General features: G+C 40.3%; 1 protein-coding gene across 1 annotated transcript in view; it reads right to left on the bottom strand.

The window, feature by feature from the left end:
* Window positions 1-23,204, bottom strand: part of LOC128739855 (dynein axonemal heavy chain 6) — a 27,903-nt gene extending 4,699 nt beyond the window's left edge. The window contains 11 exon segments of the mRNA XM_053835356.1: window positions 50-191; window positions 2,148-4,511; window positions 4,572-5,169; window positions 5,228-6,504; window positions 6,565-8,410; window positions 8,472-8,704; window positions 8,763-9,068; window positions 9,128-9,223; window positions 21,932-22,361; window positions 22,499-22,950; window positions 23,008-23,204. Coding sequence (XP_053691331.1) covers window positions 50-191; window positions 2,148-4,511; window positions 4,572-5,169; window positions 5,228-6,504; window positions 6,565-8,410; window positions 8,472-8,704; window positions 8,763-9,068; window positions 9,128-9,223; window positions 21,932-22,361; window positions 22,499-22,950; window positions 23,008-23,204 — 7,941 coding nt within the window.

Genomic DNA, 23,204 nt, shown 5'->3' with positions numbered 1-23,204 from the left:
AAACATTCCACAGATTACATATCCCATTGATACAACCCTTTATACTTACCGGTGGCTGGAAATCTTTATGCTCTATGTAAGTTTTTAGCTTCTTAAGGATTGATTCGGGTATATGCTCTTTGTCATATTCTTCCAGTCGTTTTAAAAAGTTCACATCCGCCATAACAACTTTTGCACTGTTCCAGTCCGTTCTAATAAAAGAATAGGTACACAAAAAATTGTTAACGCTGTATTGAAAGTGGAGGGCATAGTGGAATTTACAAAATCATCCTGATATAAGAGCCACAAGGTGAATCGACGCCTCCATAAGTGTCTTAGAGAGAAGCGAACCAAGTAGCATTTGTACTCCAGAAAAACCTCTGAAGAATGAAATGCGCCAGCTATACCCAAGGCCTCATCACGAGGCTAGTAACCCAGTGTGGTGAAAAACAACTTGTTACGAAGATCAAGAAGAGAATACTTGTTGAAACCTGAGACGTTGAAACAACCGGCAATGACGACGAGAAATTAAGAACGGCGATTGATTTTTGGAATTGTAGATCGTTGAATATTCCGAGTGGAATCCTAATTGGATCAACTTAAATCCCGCCACTTCGATATTGTTGCGCTGCATGGATTTTGCCGGAAGTGAGAAAAGGTACGGGGGCTCGGCAAGATATATATATTGCCTCGATGTGATATTGAAGACATCTCTACCGCAATTGCTCGCTTTTAGACATCGTGATCGTCAAAAGTCAAAGCAGAGGCGTTAAATGTAGCTCCTGTCGAGGGTGCACCAGGAAATTTGCGTCGACGAAGCTACTGTGTTACCTGCCTCATAACGAACCCCTATTTCCGAAATTCTAAAATCTCTCATGCTTTTATTTTTGGAGTAAACATGTAATTTCTTATGTTATATAGTTGATATTTGGATGCTCTATTCGAATTTATGATCAATTAAACGAAAACCCACAAAGTTTGTGAGTTACGAGACACTCCTCCGTATATAACGTATATGCGTTACGAGTCAGGTAACACAGTAGGAGTAGAAATGCTGATCAGTAAAACCAATTGTTACCATAAAGTCTGACTAAAAGCAAATCTGAACAACACTCGTGCGTCATCGCACGCCTCTTATGCTAGGAACTGAAGCCATTTGACATAACTTTGTTTACATATTTATGAACCAGTAAGTTTCGTCAAAACATTCTTCCACGTTGCGGAGCAGTACAGAATGGAACTCGAACAACGTAAAAAGATCTTGCACAAATACCTGGAAAATACAGAGTGGTCTAAGAAAGCTAAAGTGCTAAAAATGCCAAAATCAACAGTGTGTAATGTTCTGGAGGGTTACAAGGAAATCCTAGGTGTGAAAAACAGCCCAGTTAGCTTCGAGGTACAATGCAGGTCTAACAAGCCAGTCGTTGTATGTTCAAATCTTGGTTAGGTGGTGCTGCTAGATAGAGTCAGTAGGATTCTTGCACTAGCCCCGTAACTGTCCTGTACTCTAACAGCCGGCCGTGAAGTCTGTCGATAAAGAAGGGTCAAGTCTAAGACGTTTAATCCAAAGGCTTTGCTTTGCTTTTTAGGTGTGGAAAGGCGGCAAAGAACCAGAACTAGAGACCGAGAGCCGACGAGGAAAATATTCAGATACGTTAAGTCTAATCGTGGTATCTTCCTCCGGAATATAGCTAGAAGGTACGATGCCAACTATCAAACCATGTGGAATATCCTCGCTTGAAAGGGCTATAGGTCTTACAGTGCCAGTAAACATCTGAATCGGCACTACTTCAATTCGGTAACCAAAAAGCGTTAGACGTTTGTACGAGCAAGTTTTGACGAAATTCATACGTGAAAATGGATTTCAAGCAACCTCCCAAATAAAAATTTTACATTGCAACCGGGCGTGGCGATATGCCAGGCAAGTATAAGTTCGTGCTTGTTGATAAATTCGCAAAAAAAAACATGATCTAGCAAGAAAGATATAGCTGTGGACTGAGCTTTTGTTTCATCCCTTCCTTAACAATGATATCAAGTGTATCCTATACATGGAAGAATGCTTGAAAAAACGAATTTTGCTATTTTGTAAAGCTAATTTAGCCAGCTCTGTAGAAACGTCTCAACATTTGCATCTTTCAAAAATATGTGAACCTATACAAAATACTTACTTAGCTCCTAGTAAAATCAGTACCGCCTCCATTACAAACTGCACCAGTTTTGGTGGTTTCTGGAACACGCGCAACTCGTTTATGTCATTCTTGTTCAGCGCCTTCAGAGCATCTTGTGCGGCTTTCAGTGTAGGCATGACAATTTCTAAATCTTTCGCAGCTTCATCGGCAATTTCCTGAGTTTCGGCAGCTTTAATTTTGGCCTCCGCTTCGTCTTTGGCCACACTTCGTTTGACCCCCTCCGCGATTGTGTTATCCTTGTCCAATTTAGTCAATAGATCTTTCATGTTTCTGGATTTTTCCTCCAAAATTGGTACGAATTGCTTCAGTTCTTCTCCCATTTCAGCCACCACCTGGTTTGTTTCGAGAATTTTGCTCAACCCATTAGCAATTCTGTCCTTCTTCTGGATTATTATGTCTATGCGTTTGTGGACCAGTACACGGTACTGATTAAGCAACTGCAAATAACTACTTGGTGTAGTATAGTAATACCGACGCATTTCTCTGTAGAATTTTTCCGACATATTCTCAACGCTTTCGTGCATCATAACACAAACCTGGGCGAGATGTTTGCCTTGAACATCATTTTCTGCAACATCTTTCAAATAACCAACAGCTACTGTCAGTAGCGCTTCGGCGGGCCACTTTACAAACCAATCAATTGTACAGCAGTTTACTAAAGAGGGGAACATCCTGCACCGACGTCTAAATGTGTCTCCAACGGGGCTCATACAAATTATCACATGCAGATTCGCTCGAACACGTTTGGTGAAAAATTCAAATATTCCATCTCTCGTCGTGTTGGGAAAGCCACTCTCAATGCAGGGCTGTCTAGTATTTAAAATTATCTTTTCGTATTCATCACCTTCGAACAAATTCGGAACTTCCCCAGAATTCAAGATGTTATTTATATCTTCCATGAACTCTTCTCGCACAATCTGCGTGTCGGTTATGAGAAATACGATTGGCTTGTTCAATACTCCTGCAATCCAGTAAATTTTTCTCAGGTCTTCATGAAAGCAAGCATGATCATATCCTCGACGAAGTGCTATCTGATTGCACTGGTATCCATTCATGTGTGCGGCTAATCTTGATAAACTCTGTTTTCCCATGCCGGAAACTCCAACCAGCAGACCATTTCCACGCTCCGATCTAAGTAATCGAGCCAGTCTGACAAGGTGTTCGATTGCGTCAACAAAGAACACCAAATTCATCTCCTTTCCTCCCGTCGAATTATAATCCTCTAAATAGTCAATGAGAATGTTTTTCAGTTTTTTCGAATCTTTAATTTCCTCGTAAATACGGTCTTCCGATGCTTGACCAAATATCATGAAATCACCAAAAAGCACGCTCTCACCCGGCAGTACAACCGTAGTTTCAAAATATTTTTCACAGCAATCCTGCAATAGCTGTGTAAAATAAGACTTATCTTGCTCGCTCACCAAACGATCGTAGAAGATTCTCATGGACTCGTGGTAGAACAGTCGAAGTATCTGTACGGGATTAACATAGGAGGACGGATCGGCTTGAAGTACGCCTTGTATACATTTCGAAAGGTCGCGCAAGTTAAACACGTAATGTGACTTTTTCGGAGTGGGCAGTAACTCTTCCGAGATTCTTTCATAAACCGAGACAGCAGCTTCTATAATTGGCTCTGCCAGTGGTCGAAGTGCCATGCTAAAATCGAGCAGAAACCCGGACAGGATTGCTTTGAAAATCGTTTTCATGGTATCGCTGTTGGGTGTTGGTAATGAAAACAGAGCAAAATGGCGAATGAATCGTGGCGTCAATGTGTTTCGGCCACCTCCCGGGGGTGCACACGCTGCACCCAAAGTGACGTCTACAATACTTTTCCAGTACATTTTTTCACGATCGTATAAGCCGCGGAAATCCAAAAACTGACGCAGTAGTTCTATTGGTGGTTGGCTACCGTAAACATCTAGTTTTGGCATGTTTACGTCGTCTATGAAAATGATGATTCTTTTGTTAATTGGAGCACCCAAAAGGGTCTTTTTGCGCCGTTCAAGTCTTGATTCTATTATTTCCTGCGTACGAGCGCTCTCGGTTTGAGCTGAGAAATTCACAAAAATCGGTATTACACTTTCCTTCATCAATTTGTTCAAAATATCTCTAGCCAGTACAGATTTTCCTACGCCTGTGTCTCCGGTGAAAAGAACAGGGTATTGGCTTCGAAATAGCATTTCTGTTACGAAACCATACTTTGTAGTATCCAGGGTTGGAACCAACAGGTCGAAATATGCAATGTTAGGATTGTAATCAAACTGAGTATGAATCGCAATCCAGTTCTCCCAAATTTTCGCCGATGTGTTAACTCTATAATCCCAGAGCGATCCTTCGGGTAATCTGAAATGAATGTTAATTTTAGTTATCCATGAATAGTATACATAGCAAATAGCTACTTACAATGCTGTTTCATCCTGGTCAAACAAACTTCGAAGAAATTTTTCAAAGCCTATCTTTGATTCATCCAGTAGATTGCCGGCAAAGGACCACAACGTGCACCAGGTGAATAATTTAAATATGTAATTTTTAGCGTCACCTCGCTCCATAAGATTTATATTCTGTGTCTGCTTCAACAGTAAGAGGAATAACTGTGTCATCATTGTGAGTTTACTTATGTTCACTTGATGAATATTCCATCGACATTTCCGGTTGATGTACTTCACCATTTCATCGTAGTACCGCCTGAAAAGCAGCAAAACGTGCTCCTTTAAGTCCAAATCTAAATGATGCTCTTCGACAGTCTCCAACCATGACACAATCAAAGGTGACCAGCCCAGATGAAGCGGATCCAAGTATACCATACCACAACGGGACACGGTAGCGGGCGACGCTTGGGCTAAGTCTTGAACTTCAAACACCATATGCACCCAACTTGTAAGTTTGATACGCTCCGAGTTGGCTAAACATAGCATTTTGTTATCATCCAACACCGTGTTCAGATTTTCAATCCATACCGCGTCTACTGGTCCATCACAAACTACCCACTGGTGTTCTTCTTCTGTAAAGCGGAAGTAATTTGTAACCCAAGAATGATTTATTAGTTATTCTGGACTTACCCAAAACGTTCACTGCAGAACGAATAGCGAGTCCCAGCAGTCCATCTTTCCATTCCATTGTGGCCAGATTTACGAAACCGTACAATTCGTCCATAGTGATAGCTTTCGGGTTTAACGTTTGTATATTCACCGGTTTGTAGTATGGCCCTTCTACAAAATCACTGTACAATTTCTGTAGTGCACAAGCAAGTGAATGCAATGTACTAGTTTTACCACTACCGGTAGGGCCAACCAACATGACACCCCAGCGCACTACCATTGTTTCGTACAGTTGAAGAGCTTTAAGCACAAGTTCTGGGACAGGTTGCAAATTATTTTGCTGCATACAAGCCTCAATCGCCGCTTGAAGATCGCCTCTTTCAGGCTCAGGTAGATCGATCCCTGGGAATAAATCTCCCAAAATTCCATTGAAAAGAATAGCATCATTAGCCAGAAACTTTGGAAGATTTGAGTCCCGCAAAGCACAAATCAGTGTAATGTCTTCCGATTGATCGGGAGAAGCACGTTTCAAGGCTCCGGCCATCACAAGAACACTTTTCACTGCTCGCATCCCGAAATCATAATGATCTTGTTGACTCAGTTGCTCACTACATAGTTTATACATTTGAACCATCTTCTTAGCCAGCACTTTCGATGCTTCAAATCCCTCAGAATACAGAATTACTTCAGCGATCAAAGCATAGTCAGGCACCATCATGGATATGGGACGAAATAATGCTTTCAAATTGTCCGGTAGCTCTGTTCTGCCCGCATACCCTGGATTCATGGTGATAAACGCTGCACATGATGGTTTAAGTTTGATTTCTCGTCCTTCAAAGATAAAACGTTTCATCTTCATAGCCTTTGCATTTCTGATTGTGATTAATTGCTGCGCAATCACAGACAAAACTTCAATGTCAATTCGATTGAACTCATCAAAACAGCACCATGCACCCGACTGAGCCAATCCGGTAAAAAACCTTCCCATCATCTTATAATCCAATCCATCCGAACAGTTAAACACAACGCACTGTATTGCAAGTGCTTTCGCGAGATCTTTAGTCGTCTCAGTTTTTCCCGTACCTGCTGGACCAGCTGGAGCTCCTCCCAAGTCCATTTGCAAGGCCCCCATCAGGCACAGATAGCAACGGTCGGTTAGTGGCGTAATTACCAAAACTCCTCCTGCTCCTAGATATTCATAAAAATAGGGTAAGTTCGCCGAGGCCATCTTTGTTTCGACGGTATCGTTCTCACTAACCCAATAGTATCGAAGCATTTTCAACCACTCGAAATCGGATCTGAAATAATATAAAGTTAGCAAATCAGGTTTCGAATTAAGTATGAGGAAATGTTCTCACGATTTTGTAATCTGTTTTTCAACAAGCTGGCAAATTGAGTCTTTGGCGTGAACATCGATAGTAATCAAGGCACACAGCACCTTACGAACAAGTTTCGATATATTGGTTCGAGCAATCGATGCTAAAATAGCTAAATTTTTTGTAAGTGTTTCCTTGAAAGCTGTCATCTTTTTTTCTACATTCCCCTTGCCATCTAAAATCGAATGCACATTGGAGCACCATTGCTGCTGTGATACAGTGAGCACCACCTGATTGGGATGTTCTTGCATCCAAAACGATCGATCTTTCGCCGGATAGCAACGATAGCCTAGGCGCATGTATCTTTTGACTGCCAAAAACATTGCTTCTTCCACTTTGGATAACCAATCTTCTACGGCTCCTCGTGCTTTCAGGCCTACACCAAAAGTCAATCTTTCCCCTTCCGGCGACATCATCGCTACGATATCGTTCGTCGTTACGGATTCACCTGTTTCCGTCTTCTTTTTTCCGAACTCAATGCTGGCAATCGCATCAAAACATTTTCGCAAATGAGGCTGCACAGCATGGGGATTTTTAGTCTGCGCCAAGATCTCCAACAATTCATCGTTCGAAAGGAAATAGAACCTGGGAAAAGCCATTCGTTTCACCTCGAGATAGGCCTCCAAGCAGCGGGTTACTTTTTCCAGCAAAACGTTATTAATCTGGAGCTGTTCGAGCACTCCGTCAGCCGTCATAGTACTCAAAGCCATAGGGGACTTTTGCGTACGACGCATCAAATCTTTCCAACTCTTGTCGACTTGCAAAAACATCTGCGTTTCATGGGGAAGTTGACGTTGTATGTCAGGTGCTGAAAATATTGCTTCCAAATAAATCCACGACTGCTGACAAATCATCCATTCATCTAAAGTACGCGAAAATAAATCCAACTGCCTTGTCCAGTCATCAACTTTAGCCTTAATAGGTCCCACGTGTCGCGATGCGGCTATTGTGCTAACATTTATGCTCGATTCATCTAAAATCGTTTGAATCTCATCTACACCAGCTAGGATAAAGACATCTCGCGCATCTCTGTGGGACACTACAGTCAACTCCAACTCTTTCCACGCATTTTCCACCTTACTAAGCAGCGTTTCCAAACCCGATTCGGCACTAGCCATGTTGGCTACCTCCATTAGCTCACTTGCGTTTTCCTCCTCAAAAGCGTTCGCATCTTCGAACGTGTGTAGAAACACGTCCTCCTCGCCGGTGATCTTTCGGTCCAGGATTTGCTCTATTTTAATCCAGTGCCGATTTTTCAAAGCAGGATTTCTCAGATATGACAACACAGGAATTTTTTCCTTAAATTCCTCTGCTTCCATCTTCAACTTTGGTATAATTTCATTTTTCGGCAAGTTCTTATCAAGCATGGCGCAGTTTTTGAGAACCTTGGTATTCAATGCTTCCACTTCTTCGACATTCAGCTCGAAAAATTTTATTTCGTTCCAAAGCTCCACGCTGTCCTTCCACTGTTGCACACTGTCCCACAAAGTTTGGCGCAACTTAACCTCATTAATTACCAGAGCAAGTTTATCAAATCTGGAAACTTCGAGACGGAATTCTTTCTGGTATTTTTTGTACTCTTGAGCTTTCCGTTGGCATGAAGTGAGACGTTCCGAAAGATCTATCAGGCAGTCGCGTACCTGCATGGGATCGGAATTGATATCCAGTAGCCATTCCTGAAGAACCTGTTCGCTGATGTCTTCGACCTCGGAAAAAATCTTCGCTATATCCGTCTGAAGGCAGAGGTTAAACTTGTTGATTAGTTCTTGCTTTTGATCCCGTTTCATGACCATGATATCCTTTATTTGAGCTACCAGTTCTTCCATATCTGAAAAAAATATTTAGCTGGCAAAATTGTACATGCTTGGAAGAAACTCGGTAAGTTTTACCTAAATATTTATCCTTATCTTCATCACTAAATGGAACATTGTAAATTTTCATTATTTTCAAAGCTTCATATGCATAGTTTAGCTCTTTCTCCAAATTTTCCACGTGCTCGTGGCATATTTCGAGAAAATTGAAATAATAAATGTAATGGTTCGTTTCTTCAGGAATAATTAACAGTTTTGTTGAAATTTCCTCGCCCTTTTGTTCGACGAAATTAATTTTCTCCATTGCCAGCCTGAAACAAAAATTTCGTGAACAATTTCAGTCAAACATGATAAAGAAATGCTATTTACTTTGGCAATGTTTCATCGAGTACAGTCAACAGCTCTTGGCAGACGGGAATGATCTCCTCCCGAAAAGTAGCTTGTTTGATTTGTAGTAAACCCAATTTATGAGACTCTTGTATGTTCTCCAGATCTGCCATTTCCGCATTGTAACGTTCACAAAAAACTGTCAGTTTGGCCAAGTCGGTTTCATTTCTAATTAAATTTCGATCCATCAATAATGCCTGCTGGTAATTTTCACGAATTTTGTCAAACTGCAATATGTACTGATCTACTGCATCGTATGCTGCGTTAATGTACAGATTGACGGATTCTCTAAAATAAAAGTGATAGTTTTTATTTTGAATTGAATTTGTGTATTACATACTACTTACATATTCTCGATTAATGCAATGTCACTGTCTATGATAAAATCAAAGCTAGGAGCGGCTGCACATAAGCGATCTTCCTGGCGGCCCATGATAATTGGTCTAATAAAATATAATGAACAAAATATTATTTCTTTCCCATTTACTTAGAGCAATAATATTTTACTTTGTGTTCTTCAACAAAACCAATCAATTTGCATTGAAAAAAAAACAATAACAGAAAAGTTTCCATATTAAAAATCGATATGTTTTTGATAAGTTTCCATTGAAAGACTTCTCGATTGTTTGTTTTGATATTTTGACATGTTTTGAATCAAACGGTTCACCGGATGGCATTCGCACACGTGATCGCATATGATTCAGTTGAAAAAAAGGAGAACGCAGTGATGTCGACTCACATTGAGATACGTATGCGCAGCGCACGCACATGTCCAACGATGGGAGGAGTAAGTATGGTACGACGACCCTGAGGTGAAAAGGACCTTTGTCGAAACTTGAATCCCGAGCCTCGGAATTGCCGTGGAACCGTTGACCGGTATCGGAACCGGTAATGGACCGGTATCGAGAACGCCACCAGCACGACCAGTGGCAAAACCTTTGGCAAAACGTGCAGCGGGCGGAGGGAGTGGATCTCGGGGGAACATCGACGAGTGGAGTGAGGCGAAAGCCGACATCAACAATAAGCCGAACTGGAGAGGAGTATTAAACGAGTTTGTAAGCGGGACAAGAGAGCCTGGACTAACTCTCAAGCCGAACGAAGAGAAACCGCCGCCACCAATGATGATATCCATTTGTTGTACGATATTTCTCGTCGCCTTAGTGGTGCCAGGATAAATACAAAGTTGCCGCTAAAGAAGAGAGCTGGTCAGCTACAGACTGACTGTTTAGAATAGCTTATGCGATAGAATGAACATTACTCTTACCAGCAGCGTAAGACGCCAACAGTTCGTCGAATCACTCGCGTCTACTCGGAGGCGCCATCACTGGTTGAAATTGAGCCGTCAAGAGTGTAAAATCCAATAGAGCGCCAGGGATAGACTATATTTCAACCGAGATGCCCAAAGCTGACCTATCTTGTCAGCCAAGATGATGTATCAGCTTTTCAGCAATATATGGGAAACCGCAACTTTTCCGGTGAACTGGATGTAGGACAAATTGGTTGAAGTCCCTCAAAAAGGAGACTTAACTGAATGCGGTAACTGGCATGGCATCACGTTGCTCTGTACTGCCCATAAACCAAAAATTGGCTAATATGCCACCGACATGAACTTGAGAAAAATGCAATTTTATTACTTTTGTCTGTAAAAGATGTTTCACGCGGTAATGGCAACCTGTTTAATGTGCATATTACCCCTCATACACGCCGAAGCCACACCGTTGAGTTCAAACAGCGATAGATGTGGCCAAATTCCCTCCGCCGGACGTTTTTAACGCAGTAGCCAGTTTTTCATTTATAAACACAAGTAGAGTTTACAATTCGGGAGCAAATTTGGCTAACGTCCATACGTTGTGAATTATCTCGTGTTAGTGAGTCTACAAAATGGCTTTGAACTACCTAAAACAGTACGGAAGCACAAGTGAAGACGAAGTGGATGACGAAACAAGTAATCCGTGCACCCCGGAGAAGTTGCCAACGAAGCGTGTGCTTCAAGCGCTTGAAGCCAGAGGGAAGAAGCAGTTACTCCATGCCGTCATTAATGGAAGCTGCTAATCCTGTCGTCTAGATTGTAAATCAAAAATAAGTAGAGAAACTAGACAAAGCATTAACAGAGATTATTGGAAGAAAACTACATATCAACAAAAGGTATTTATCAGGAAGCACGTGTTAAGAATTGGGGTAAAGCGCAGGCGAGTGAACACGGAGAAGATCAGAAAATTGTTTACATATAAATACTATCTGGAAGATGTCATGTCTATCTCGAAGAGTGTTTGCGGCCACTTTTTCTCAACACCATTAGGTATGAAAAATCTAGCAGGTATTGTTTTTCATGATTTAATACCTGAATAAAAACTGATTTGTTTTGTTTCAGTAATGTTATTACTCGCGTATTTAAGACAGAAACCCAAAGCGATTGTGCAACTGATAACAGGGGTCTACGACAACAATTGAAGAGCAAAGATCTTAAGAGCGCTATAACAAAAGACATTCTGGCCTACAAACTTGCGATATCGCATTATCGACGAGTTCACGCCCCGAATGTTAAATACTTGCCATCGGATCTATCAGCCAGATGCTTGTTTGAAGCATATATTGCAAAACAGACCGATGACGACAAAAAGTGTTCGTATCAATTTTACTGTGGGTATGTGTCTTCCCTTTAATGTTTGCAAGTATATTCTTATTATTGTTTATTGTCTTCAGCATACCGCGTAGCCTAAATATAAAATTTACAAAACTTGGACTGGAGGAATGTGAAATGTATGAGATGCACCGTCAGCATGCTGCTGAAGCTAACCATGAAACTCAATCGAACGTATCAGAAATCTTGCCAGAAATGGAACCTTGTGAAGCTTGCCAACTTTGGCATGATCATAAACTACGGGCTCGCTTATGTCACGAGGAATATCAAAAGGACAAAAACAACCAAAAAGCAGTCGTCAGGTCCGTTGACCTGCAGAAGGTTAACTATATTCACATTCATTTTTATCATACTAAATTCATAGATTATATTGCATCATTACAGGTGGTTCAAATTCCAAGAATGGATTCCATCAAAACCGTCATATTTACGAAACGACTAAACGTTCTGCATCAAACGTTTGCTTCAGTCGGAGGAGCGAAGGGTGGAACAGTTTATGGTTTCGTTTGGACGAATCCATTTCTGGACGAAAAGCATCTGATATCATGAGCTGCTTTCTCAAATACCTACAAACTCAGCGAATTGCGAAACAGATTGTGCTTTGGCTCGATAACTGCAGCAGTCAAAATAAGAATTGGAATTTGTTCGTATATTTGATCCTGCTTATTAATTCGACCATGCTCGAGACGAACGTCATCGAATTTAAGTACTTTGAGCCCGGGCATACGTTTATGTCCGCTGATTCATTCCACCATGCTGTTGAGCTGCGAATGAAATTGGAAGCTAAAGGAGACGTTGATACGTTTGAAAACTTCTACAACTGTGTTAACACAGCACAAAAAAAAATCCGTCGCAGTGAGGATGCAGGCTTCCGATTTTTTTACTTGCAATATGGTATGTAAACTAGCAACCAAGGGTAGACCTCGACCGAAACTAAACGAGGTGAAGCTTATCATCTTTGAAAGAGGATCGTATAGTTTTACACATGCCAAAGATTTTACCGGGCCGACAAAGTCTTGCAATATTTTCACCAGGGATCAATTGATGAAGGTGCAGTCAGTTAATTTCGATATATTGGCTACTATGCATTACCGCATTTTGCCGAAGGGAATTGAGCTGACACGTAAGACAGGCATCATTCAGAAAATTGTTCCACTCTTGCCTCCCGACAAAAACTTGTACTGGTATGAGCTTCCAACACACGAAGATGAATCAGATGATGAATCGTAACATTTATATTTTGATATTTATTTATTTAATTTTTCTTTCTTTTGTTTCTCTTCACTGGATGCCAATATTATTAACTGTTATAATTATGAAAACAATAATAATTATTTCCCAATAATATCGAAAAAATATCAGAAAATTCTCTATAACACTATATTTATCTAAGTATTCATTTCTTAATGAAAGTAATATTTGAAGGAAACAGTCAAAAATAATGTCGTTGCGAAAAATAAAATGTGAAAAAATAACAAGATTCGATCCAAAAACCTTGCGATTGCTAACCTTACGTCTGAAACCATCACACCACATGATCAGTTTTAATGTGTGATGGAAAAATGCGAAATAAGAACGCATCGGTTGCTGCGTATGCGGTTTGAAATCATTATGGATATTAGCCGATTTCTCATTTATTTTGGATACTAGCTGACCCGACAAACTTCGTATTGCAACATATTAAACTGTGTGTACATAAATCGTGAATCTCGGATGACCTTTGTCTCGAGTTTTGCAACTTTCTGGGGAGTTCATGGGTGTTTTAATATACAAATTTTGCTCACAATAAAGTAGAAAACAACTCTCCGCATTGCTTAGCCTGATTAAATAAAGCGGATAGCATTTAAATATTCGCCATCATTTCAAACCATTTCGCAACTACCATTTTGCGGAACACCAATTCTCGGTTGACTATAACGCGGAATATAGAGTTTCGCAAAATACCATTTCGCGAAAAACCTTACGCGGGATGTACCATTTCACGGAAAATCTCTTCGTAGAAAGTAGGGGAATGTCGTCGTGGTTGGGCCGCCTTTTTACATTCGCCCATAACTTCCGTTTCAAAAAGAATTTTTCAAATCTATATATATCGTTGGAAAGATCTAAGAATAAGCTATATTTCTGGAAAATCTTGAACTGATTGCTTAAAAAATAATGTAGTTATAGACATTTACGTGAAGACAAAAAATGTTGTCATACTTGGGCCACGTTGTACAGGTTGGGCCACCGCTCTTAATCTAAGAAATACGTATTGAAATTCTATGTAGAGACATTAGAAGAATGAATTTCGTGATCAACGGCCCTTATAAGTATAAATATCCTATTTTTAATAACATCTTTGCGAAATTTTTGGTGATCTTGTAAAATCAATATTACTACAATCGCGTTTCCCGAAGTGTACTACTGCAATGAAAAATCAACAACAATCTAGGTTTTTATTATACTAATTTTGCTTTATTTCATCACATTTCCCGCGACTGACGTTCTCTAGCGAAAATTGTGCTTCTGTGCTTAAAATTATGGTGGCCCAACCATGACTACACAAGGGGCCCGACCTTTACAATAAGCGCTTTTGTGGCATTTACCCCCTTACCCCCTTACGTCCTAACTGGACGGGATTTTTCAATATCCTTCGAATAGAGCACAACACACTTAATAAATTTTCAATATTTATCCCGATAATTGCATTTCATGAATCATTTCTTGAAGAAAAGTTAACTGCACCTGCAAAACTTTTTTTTGTATTGATTCAATCAGTGAATTCAGTACGCTTGTTTTGAATACACGATTGAAACTCACAATATTGTGAAAAGTTAGCTGTCACAGTAAGAAATTTTACATTGCTTGTATATACGTATCACGAGTTACTAAAACTGAAAAAATCGTGGTGGCCCGACCATAACAGTGGCCCGACGATAACGACATTACCCTACCATTTCGCAGGGGTGACCCAACTGAAGGAAAGTAATAGAAGTCAGTAGATCTAGGAAAATAAATAAACCTAGATAGAGGTGATCTCTACGGGGGGCTGCCTCCCCGCAGTGGCCGGCGCTTCCGACGGCAGGTCGCTGGCAACACTCGCGGCCTGTGGCCGTCTCGCGCTGAATTATCTAATGTTACTATTGATAGTTTTTGGTGGTCTTGTTATTGATTAATGTTTTATGAAACAGTCTAAAATTTCTCGAGTCCCATTAGTTTTTGAGTTACACAAAAATTTCTGTTATATTTGTATGATAAACCTTATCCCCCTACCACAGGGGTGAGGGGTCACAAACCACCATTAAAAAAAATTCCTGCCTCCAAAACCCCCCACATGCCAAATTTGGTTCCATTTGCTTGATTACTTTTAGAGTTATGAGGAAATTTGTATTTCATTTGTATGGGAGCCCCCCTCCTAAAAAGGGCGAGAGGTTCTAATTCATCATAGAAAAAATTCATGCCTCCAAAAACACCCACATGCCAAATATGGTTGCATTTGATTAATTAATTCTCTAGTTATGAGGAAATTTGTATTTCATTTGTATGGGAGCCCCCCCTCGTAAAGTAGGGAGAGGTTTCAATTCACCATAGAGAAAAATCTTGTCTCCAAAAATACCATCATGTCAAATTTTGTTTGAACATTCGGGCAGACAGTCAGAAATCTATTTATAGGCATAGATTTGTATGGGAGCCCCCCTCTTAGTGGGGGGAGGGATCTCTAACTATCATAAGAACCTTGCCTGGCACCAAAAACCCCTACATGCAAATTTTCACTCCGATCGGTTCAATTGTTACCGATTCTATAAGGAACATAGAGCAGACAGAACCTTCCGTAGCCCCAAAAACCCCTACATGCAAATTTCACGCCGATCGGTTCAGTAGTTTTCGATTCTAAAAGGAACATAGGGACAGACAGACAGACAGAAATCCTTTTTTATAGGTATAGATTAGCCAAAATTGTTTCACGTCCTGTACAATCGGAATCGGCTTCCGTGGGAACATTGGTTGGAGTTTACGCTACCATGTGATATTATGATTTGAATTTCGGAAAAAATGGCATATTAGATAATTTTTCATTTCAGTGTATTACTCTCAAAGTACTCTGTAAGGTAAACATCAACCGGATCCAGGAGAAGATCGACGCTATTCTCTAGCGGCAGCAAGCTGGATTCCGTGCTAGCCGATTATGTGTAGACCATATCACAACGCTCCGCATTATGTTGGAGTAAATCAACGAATTTCTAGACTCTTTTGCAATTCTATAGCATCTGCAAGGCTGCAACCTGCTATTACTCAAACAACTTTCCCCAAGAAAATAATATCTTAGGTTGCACGGATTATGAGCTATAGGCTATCTTCTATACCTATAAAGAAGGATTTCTGTCTGTCTGTCTGTCTGTCTGTCTGTCTGTCTGTCTGTCCTGTGTTCCTTATAGAATCAAAAACTACTGAACCAATCGGCGTGAAAATTTGCAAGTAGAGGTTTTTGGGGCCAGGAAAGGTTTTAGTGATGGTTAGAGACCCCTCCCCCCACTAAGAGGGGGGGCTCCCATACAAATGAAACACAAATTTCTGCATAACTCGAGAACTAATCAAGCAAATAGAACCAAATTTGGCATGTGGGTGTTTTCGGTGACAAGAATTTATTCTAGGGTAATTTGAGATCCCTCCCCTCTTTATAAGGGGAATTATAACTCCTCTCCCCTTTAAGAGGGGGGGTTTCCATACAAATTTCCTCATAACTCGAGAACTAATCAAGCAAATGGAACCAAATTTGGCATGTGAAGGTTTTCGAGGGCAAGAAAATTTTCTATGTTGAATTAGGACCCCTCCTCACTTTAAGAGGGGGGGGCTCCTGTACAAATGAAATACAAATTTCCTCATAACTCGAGAACTAATCAAGCAAATAGAACCAAATTTGGCATGTGGGTGTTTTCGGTGACAAGAATTTATTCTATGGTAAATTGAGACCCCTCCCTCTTTATAAGGGGAATTGTAACTCCTCTCCCCTTTAAGAGGGGGGGCTTCCATACAAATTTCCTCATAACTCGAGAACTAATCAAGCAAATGGAACCAACTTTGGCATGTGAAGGTTTTCGAGGGCAAGAAAATTTTCTACGGTGAATTAGGACCCCTCCCTACTCTAAGAGGGGGGGCTCCTGTACAAATGAAATACAAATTTCCTCCTAACTCGAGAACTAATCAAGCAAATAGAACAACATTTGGCATGTGGGTGTTTTTTTTGGTGACAAGAATTTATTCTATGGTGAATTGAGACCCCTCCCCTCTTTATAAGAGGAATTATAACTCCTCTCCCCTTCAAGAGGGGGGACTTCCATACAAATTTCCTCATAACTCGAGAACTAATCAAGCAAATGCAACCAAATTTGGCATGTGAAGGTTTTCGAGAGCAAGAAAATTTTCTATGGTGAATTAGGACCCCTCCCCACTTTAAGAGGAGGGGCTCCTGTACAAATGAAATACAAATTTCCTCATAACTCGAGAACTAATCAAGCGAATTGAACCAAATTTGGCATGTGTGTGTTTTTGGAGACAATTTTTTTTTTCAATGATGAATTGGGACCCCTCCCCACTTTAGGAGGGGGGGTCCTATACAAACGAAATACAAATTTCCTCATAACTCGAGAACTAATCTAGCAAATGGAACCAAATTTGGCGTGTAGGTGTTTTTGGAGGCAAGAATTTTTTCTGTGATGAATTAGGACCTCTTCCCACATTAGGAGGGGGGGCTCCAATACAAATGAAATACAAATTTCCCCATAACTCGAGAACTAATCAAGCAAATAGAACCAAATTCGGCATGTGGAGGTTCTTGGAGGCAAAAATATTTTCTACGGTGAATTAGGATCCTTCCACACTTCAAGAGGGGGGGCTTCTACACAAATGAAATACAAATTTCCTCATAATTCGAGAACTAATCAAGCAAATGGAACCATATTTGGCATGTGGGTGTTTTTGGAGGCAACCATTTTTCCCATGATGAATTAGGACTTCTTACCTTTTTAGGAGGGGGGGGGGCTCCCATTCAAACGAAATACAAATTTGCTCATAACTTTAGAACTAATCAAGCAAATGGAACCAAATTTGGCATGTGAGAGTTTTAGATGGCAGAATTTTTTTTCTGTGGTGTATTACGACCCCTTTCCCTTTTAAGAGGGTGGGCTCCCATACAAATGAAATACAAATTTCCTTATAATTTGAGTACTAATCAAGCAAATGGAACCAAATTTAGCATGTAGGAGATTTTTGAGTCTTGAATTTATTTTATGATAGTTAGAGACCTCTCATCCCTGTGGTAGGGGGATATGGACTCTCATACAAATAAAACAGAAATTTTTGCGAAACTCAAAAACTAATCCAACTCGAGAAATTCGAGACTCTTCCATAAAACATTAATCAATTACAAGACCACAAAAACTATCTATAGTAACACTAGATCATTCAGGACGAGCCGGTCGCGAGTGTTGCCGGTGACCCGCCGTCGGAAGCGCCGCCCACTGGGGGGCTTGCAAAACTCGAGAAGTGACAAAGATCATCCGAGATTCATGATTTATGTACAACACAGGTTAATTTGTGGCAATACGAAGTTTGTCGGGTCAGCTAGTAGCAAATAAAACGAGTTCGCATATAAACTAGCGCCGCACGTTGACAGTCATTTGAACAAGCTTCCCGAAGACTTTCTAAATAGTCAGTAGCGTAAGATACTGCCTATACAAAAATATTAGCGAGAAAATCCTAAAATATTACTGCCTGTCTGCTAACCTTCCTTTTAATGAAGATGGTGGTAATACAGTGGACCCCCGTTCGTTTGAACGATTCCACATGCAAACTAACGGGGTTACTTTTTACTTTAAACAACTGGCCACCCTAATAATGCTGAAACTCGTTTGAACTGACCGCCCTGCTCTTTGTTATTGTTTTGGTGGTTTGAGGCAGTGGCAAGCAGTGAATATTTCATTCTCCGATCGAATTTCTATCGTAATCGTTGAGAAACGGAATGTGTAACTGATTAAACATGCTAGATCAGTACAAACAAATCGTGTTTATGTGCATTGCCTGCATGAGCAAATAATGCCATGTTGAGAATGACATTTGAACCATTTTTAATTTGCACGTCGGGCAAACCAACGGGGTTCAAATTAAAAAGTGTTCAGATTGAAAACGGTCAAACGAACGGGGGTCCACGGTATGATTCCAAGATATGCACTTGCACCTTTTTCACTCTAAGTAGTAATTCCTTATAATCGCTTGGAATGAAAAAGGTACAAGTGCATAACTTAGAAAGAAAGGGGTGTAAGTGCAAATAACATTTTCAAAAATGTCTTATAAATCCCGAAAATGAAGACGCTTTTCCAATATTTCGATAGAAATTAATAAAGCGAAGTTAACACAACCATAGTGCGTCATCAGTTTTGTATTTTATAACCTGGCGAATTTTCTAGATGATGTTAACTTTGGATTCGATTTTCTCGAAATTTACTTTTTGTCACTTACACCCCTTTCCTTCTGACCCACTCATTTGACAGTACCGTTCCAAAGTTGAAAAAGTTATATATGGGACGATTGAAGAACTAGTTAAGATCTACAGCTTTTCTGAATAAAGTATTGCTGTATCTTTTGTATTTACGGTGCTACGATGCTGGTACCTCTTTAGTGACTAAGTGAACGATCATTTAGTCACTAATGAGTTACTAGCATTGTAGCGCCGTAACTACAAAAGATACAGCAAAACTTTATTCAGCAAAATTGTAGATAATAACTAATTCTACAAATGTCCCATATAAAACTTTTTTCAAATTTTGCTCGGCTGAGACGGTATTGTCAAATAAATGTGAATTGAGTCAAAGTGATCCCTGCGTGTCCTGGCGACAGGTAAAAGCCATGAGGGGTAACTGTCGGCAGTGGAGATCTCTGATTTCATCCCTTTGTTCTGCCGAATCGGCGGACATGGACACATAAGTAAGTAAGTAAGCAGTGATTTCGAAAGCAATTCCTTTATGTATCCGAAAATTGGGAGTTCGTGATGTGCAAAACGGTGAATCATACCAGGCTGTCGCTAGGAAGTACAGTATCAACAAAGCAGCGATTGGGAAAATTATTCTGCAACTGAAAACGTTCGGATCAGTGGTGGATCGTGGCAGAAACAGGAAGCGCAAAACGGATGCGAGGATGGACGCCAAAGTTACGCGCGAAGTCAAAAAAGCCCGAAGGTAACTGTCCGCGGGATCCAAGAAACATTTTAGCTATCCAAATTGTTCCGGACTGACTATTCGTCATCATCTCGTAGCACAGAAATTGAATAGCACAGTTAACTGGAAGTGCTCATTTATCAGCAAAACAAACAAAGCTAAATGACTTGAGCTAGCTGGAGGCCTAGATAAACACTGCAAAGTGGTTCTCTGGACGGACGAATCGAAACTCAAGCTATTTAACCGAAAGCGGCGGGTTCGTGTAGGTCGGGTCAGAAGCTTCTGGAGCGCCACATCCACAAGGTGAAACATGGAAGAGGAAATGTCATAGTCTGGGGGTGTTTCTCGGGAAGTAGCATGGGAAGCCACGTGAAAATTGACGGGATGACGGCAGATTCCTATGTCAACATCCTGCGAGAAAATCTGGAAGTTTCGCTGTTCGTTCGTATTTCAGTAGGATAGTGACTCGAAGCATGCTGCCAAGAAGACCAAGTCTCTTTCAGGTTTTGTCGAATCAATCCGCTCAAATGGCCCCCACAAGGTACGGACCTCAACCCCATCGAAAATTTGTGAGCGAGAAGACTGGTGTTACCAATAAAAATAACTATTTTAAAACCCTGGAGTATGCCTGGAGAAGGAGAATCATGAACTATGTGCACTGTATGACAGAACACCACTATACTGTGGTAAATCGGATACGTCGCAACGATATAGGACGATAATCCGGTTAAAAAGCTGCTAACCACACTGGCACAGGCTTGGCACGCTATTTTCGCATTGATTTTGCTCTTTTGATTACTGCACCTCAACCAAGTAGAATTTGAAAAAGTGGTGTATGGGGCATTTGTAGAACTAGTAGGGTATGTTCACAGAACAGAAGTGGAAGTAGAAATCCAAACACGTACATGCTACTTTCTACAGATACTAGCGAACCTGGCGCTAGCGAGTCACTTTTTTCCACGAAAACACACGAACCGATACGAATGCACACGAAAGCATGTGAAAGCTGCTATGCGATTGGCAGCGAGCGTTCTGCTTATATTGCTGTTATTCGCTTCTATGCGAAAACCTTCCCACAGAAAAATAAAACCAAAAAAGACGCTGTTACCAGTTTTGATCGCCGAATCGTTTGGACTTCCACTTCTGTTCTTTGGTATGCTGCTGCTTCGTCATAATTGCCTATTCTCGTCCTATTCAACACAAATTATTAAAACTATCAGCGATTTTTATGACACTCAATGCAAAATTAGTTATTCCCCAATATTTTAATTTATTGTCTATCATACGCGATCAATCTAAGTGAGCTGAGATCTTTTCAAATGCTTTTTTTCATTAAAAAATTCCTACCAGCCAAATTTCCTACGTTTTTTTGTGCGACGAAGAAGAAAATGTCGACTAGTCGTTTCAATTTCCGTCATTCATAAAATGAAAATAACTCACGCAACGCATTGTCGTTATTCTGCAGCCGGGAAAAGTTGCATGACCTGCAGAAATTTTGCAGAATAACAATTGTCATGCCGTCCTACATGAATATATGCGCGCTACCTTCGTAAACATTATTGTGATTTTTAGTCCGGATGATGAAAAATTTTGATGGACGGATTTTAAAATGGTACTCCCCCTAAGAGGGGGAGGGGCTCCCATACAAATATAACACAAATTTCTGCATAACTCAAGAACTAACCAAGCAAATGGAACCAAATTTGGTATGTAAGAATTTTTGGCAGACAAGAATTTTGTCTATGGTGACTCGAGATCCCTCCCCTGTTTAGGAGGGGGGAGGGCTGCCATACAAATTAAATACAATTTCCTTATATCTCGAGAACTAATCAAGCAAATGCAACCAAATTTGGCATGTAGTGTTTTTTGGAGGCAAGAAGATTTTCTATGATGAATTGGAACCCCTCCCCTCTTTAGGAAGGGGGTCTTCCATAAAGTTTTTTGCGAAATGGTATTCGGCTAAATGTTACAATCACGGCGAATATCGCAATCCGCTTCATTTTGTCTGGCTAAGCAATGGTGGGAGTTATTATTGCTTTACTGTGAGGAAAAATTGCAAATTTGTTTATTAAACTACCCTTGCTTTCATTGTTACGTAACTGCCAAATGAATCATCTAAGATTGAACTCCTCAGAAACTTGCAAAACTCGAGATTGTATACGAAGTTTGTCGGTTCAACTAGTGTAAAATAAAAATAAAAATAAAAATAAAATGTTTCAGTATTTCTCAACCGAAAATGAGTTACTCAATACATAAGTTGCACTTTGTCATCCTGCTTACTTTTAAGTGTTCAAAATAGGTAATAATTAAATTGCACTTACTCAGTAAATAGAATAAAATATGCGTCGCTTTGGAATCTTTCAATGCCTCTCACTGATTCTATTACCATAGTGCATATTTTGTCCAGAAACGAAACAGCTATGTCCCGTGATGGATCAACCTCAATCCCCGTTCGTTTCAGCAACAATTCGATGTTCATAAAAGCAGCCTTTTCGTCCGATGACGTGGAGTCGTATCTCCTAAATACACCAGATAGGCTGCAAAACGATTCACTAAGGATTTGATGTAATAAATTTATCATCATGTGATCGGCATATCCCAGAAATCTGGTCAGTAATGCGCACAATTTTCGCTTATTGGCGCGTTCGGTAAAGCTCATTAGTTCCTTCATTTTCTTCTTGTTGGGACAATTTATCGCCTCATCTTGAGGAGAATACCCGCGATCTATAAGAGTGCTGCAACAAGCATCATCTGCAAAAAAAAGAAGTTAATTTACATATTTACGAGTTGAGAGTTTAAAAATCAAGTCCATAGTAGCTTAGTGTTCTCTAATTGATTTATGAACCTTAATGACAGAATAAAAAATCTCAGTTGTACGAGATACTTACATAGGACTTCCTTTAGCTTTTTATTCAACTGAATAAGCAAATCACGGACTTGCTCATACGTGATCATCTGTGTTTCAAAGAAGTACGGCAAGTGCCAGTTCTCCGTTATGGATACGTCGAAAAATCTAAAATTGATCAACTGCATGTACTGTTCTCGCATATATAACAAGGACTTTGCCAGTCTAGGCATTGCAAAAAATAAGCTTGCCGACAGGGTCTTTCTAGCGGCATCAAACTTTGCCCATTTAATGTTTTGACGCCATGTGCGGAAAGCTTTTGATCGTCGGTAATTCCGGAAGAAATTAAGCTTGGACAGTGTTTTGTACTTTTCGTAATCAGCGAGCCAATCGTTCAAATGACTAAAATGATTTTCTGCATCGCTCCAATAGGTTACTCCGTGTCGACTAACTGTAAAGTATTCGTGCTTATCGACTTTGCTGAACGGTACTTCTCTGTAAAATTAATCAAATAGAGTGTTATAACTGTAACATATAACATAAAAATCTAACATGAAATTATATGGTCCGAAACGTTCACTACTCCGTGGGAAAGCATAGGTTAGAAATATAAAACTGTTGTCCCGAAATTTCCTAACTCGCGTTTCAATAAGTTCCTCGATATTGATTGGTAGTGTTTGATGAAGTTTTTGAGTTCGAGCTGCAATTCGTTTCTTTCGGTCTCTGAAAAATCGACGGTTATCTAACAT

Source organism: Sabethes cyaneus, chromosome 3, assembly GCF_943734655.1.
Source record: "Sabethes cyaneus chromosome 3, idSabCyanKW18_F2, whole genome shotgun sequence".
NCBI classification, from domain to species: Eukaryota; Metazoa; Arthropoda; class Insecta; order Diptera; family Culicidae; genus Sabethes; species Sabethes cyaneus.
This window is presented reverse-complemented; position numbering and strand designations above follow the sequence as displayed.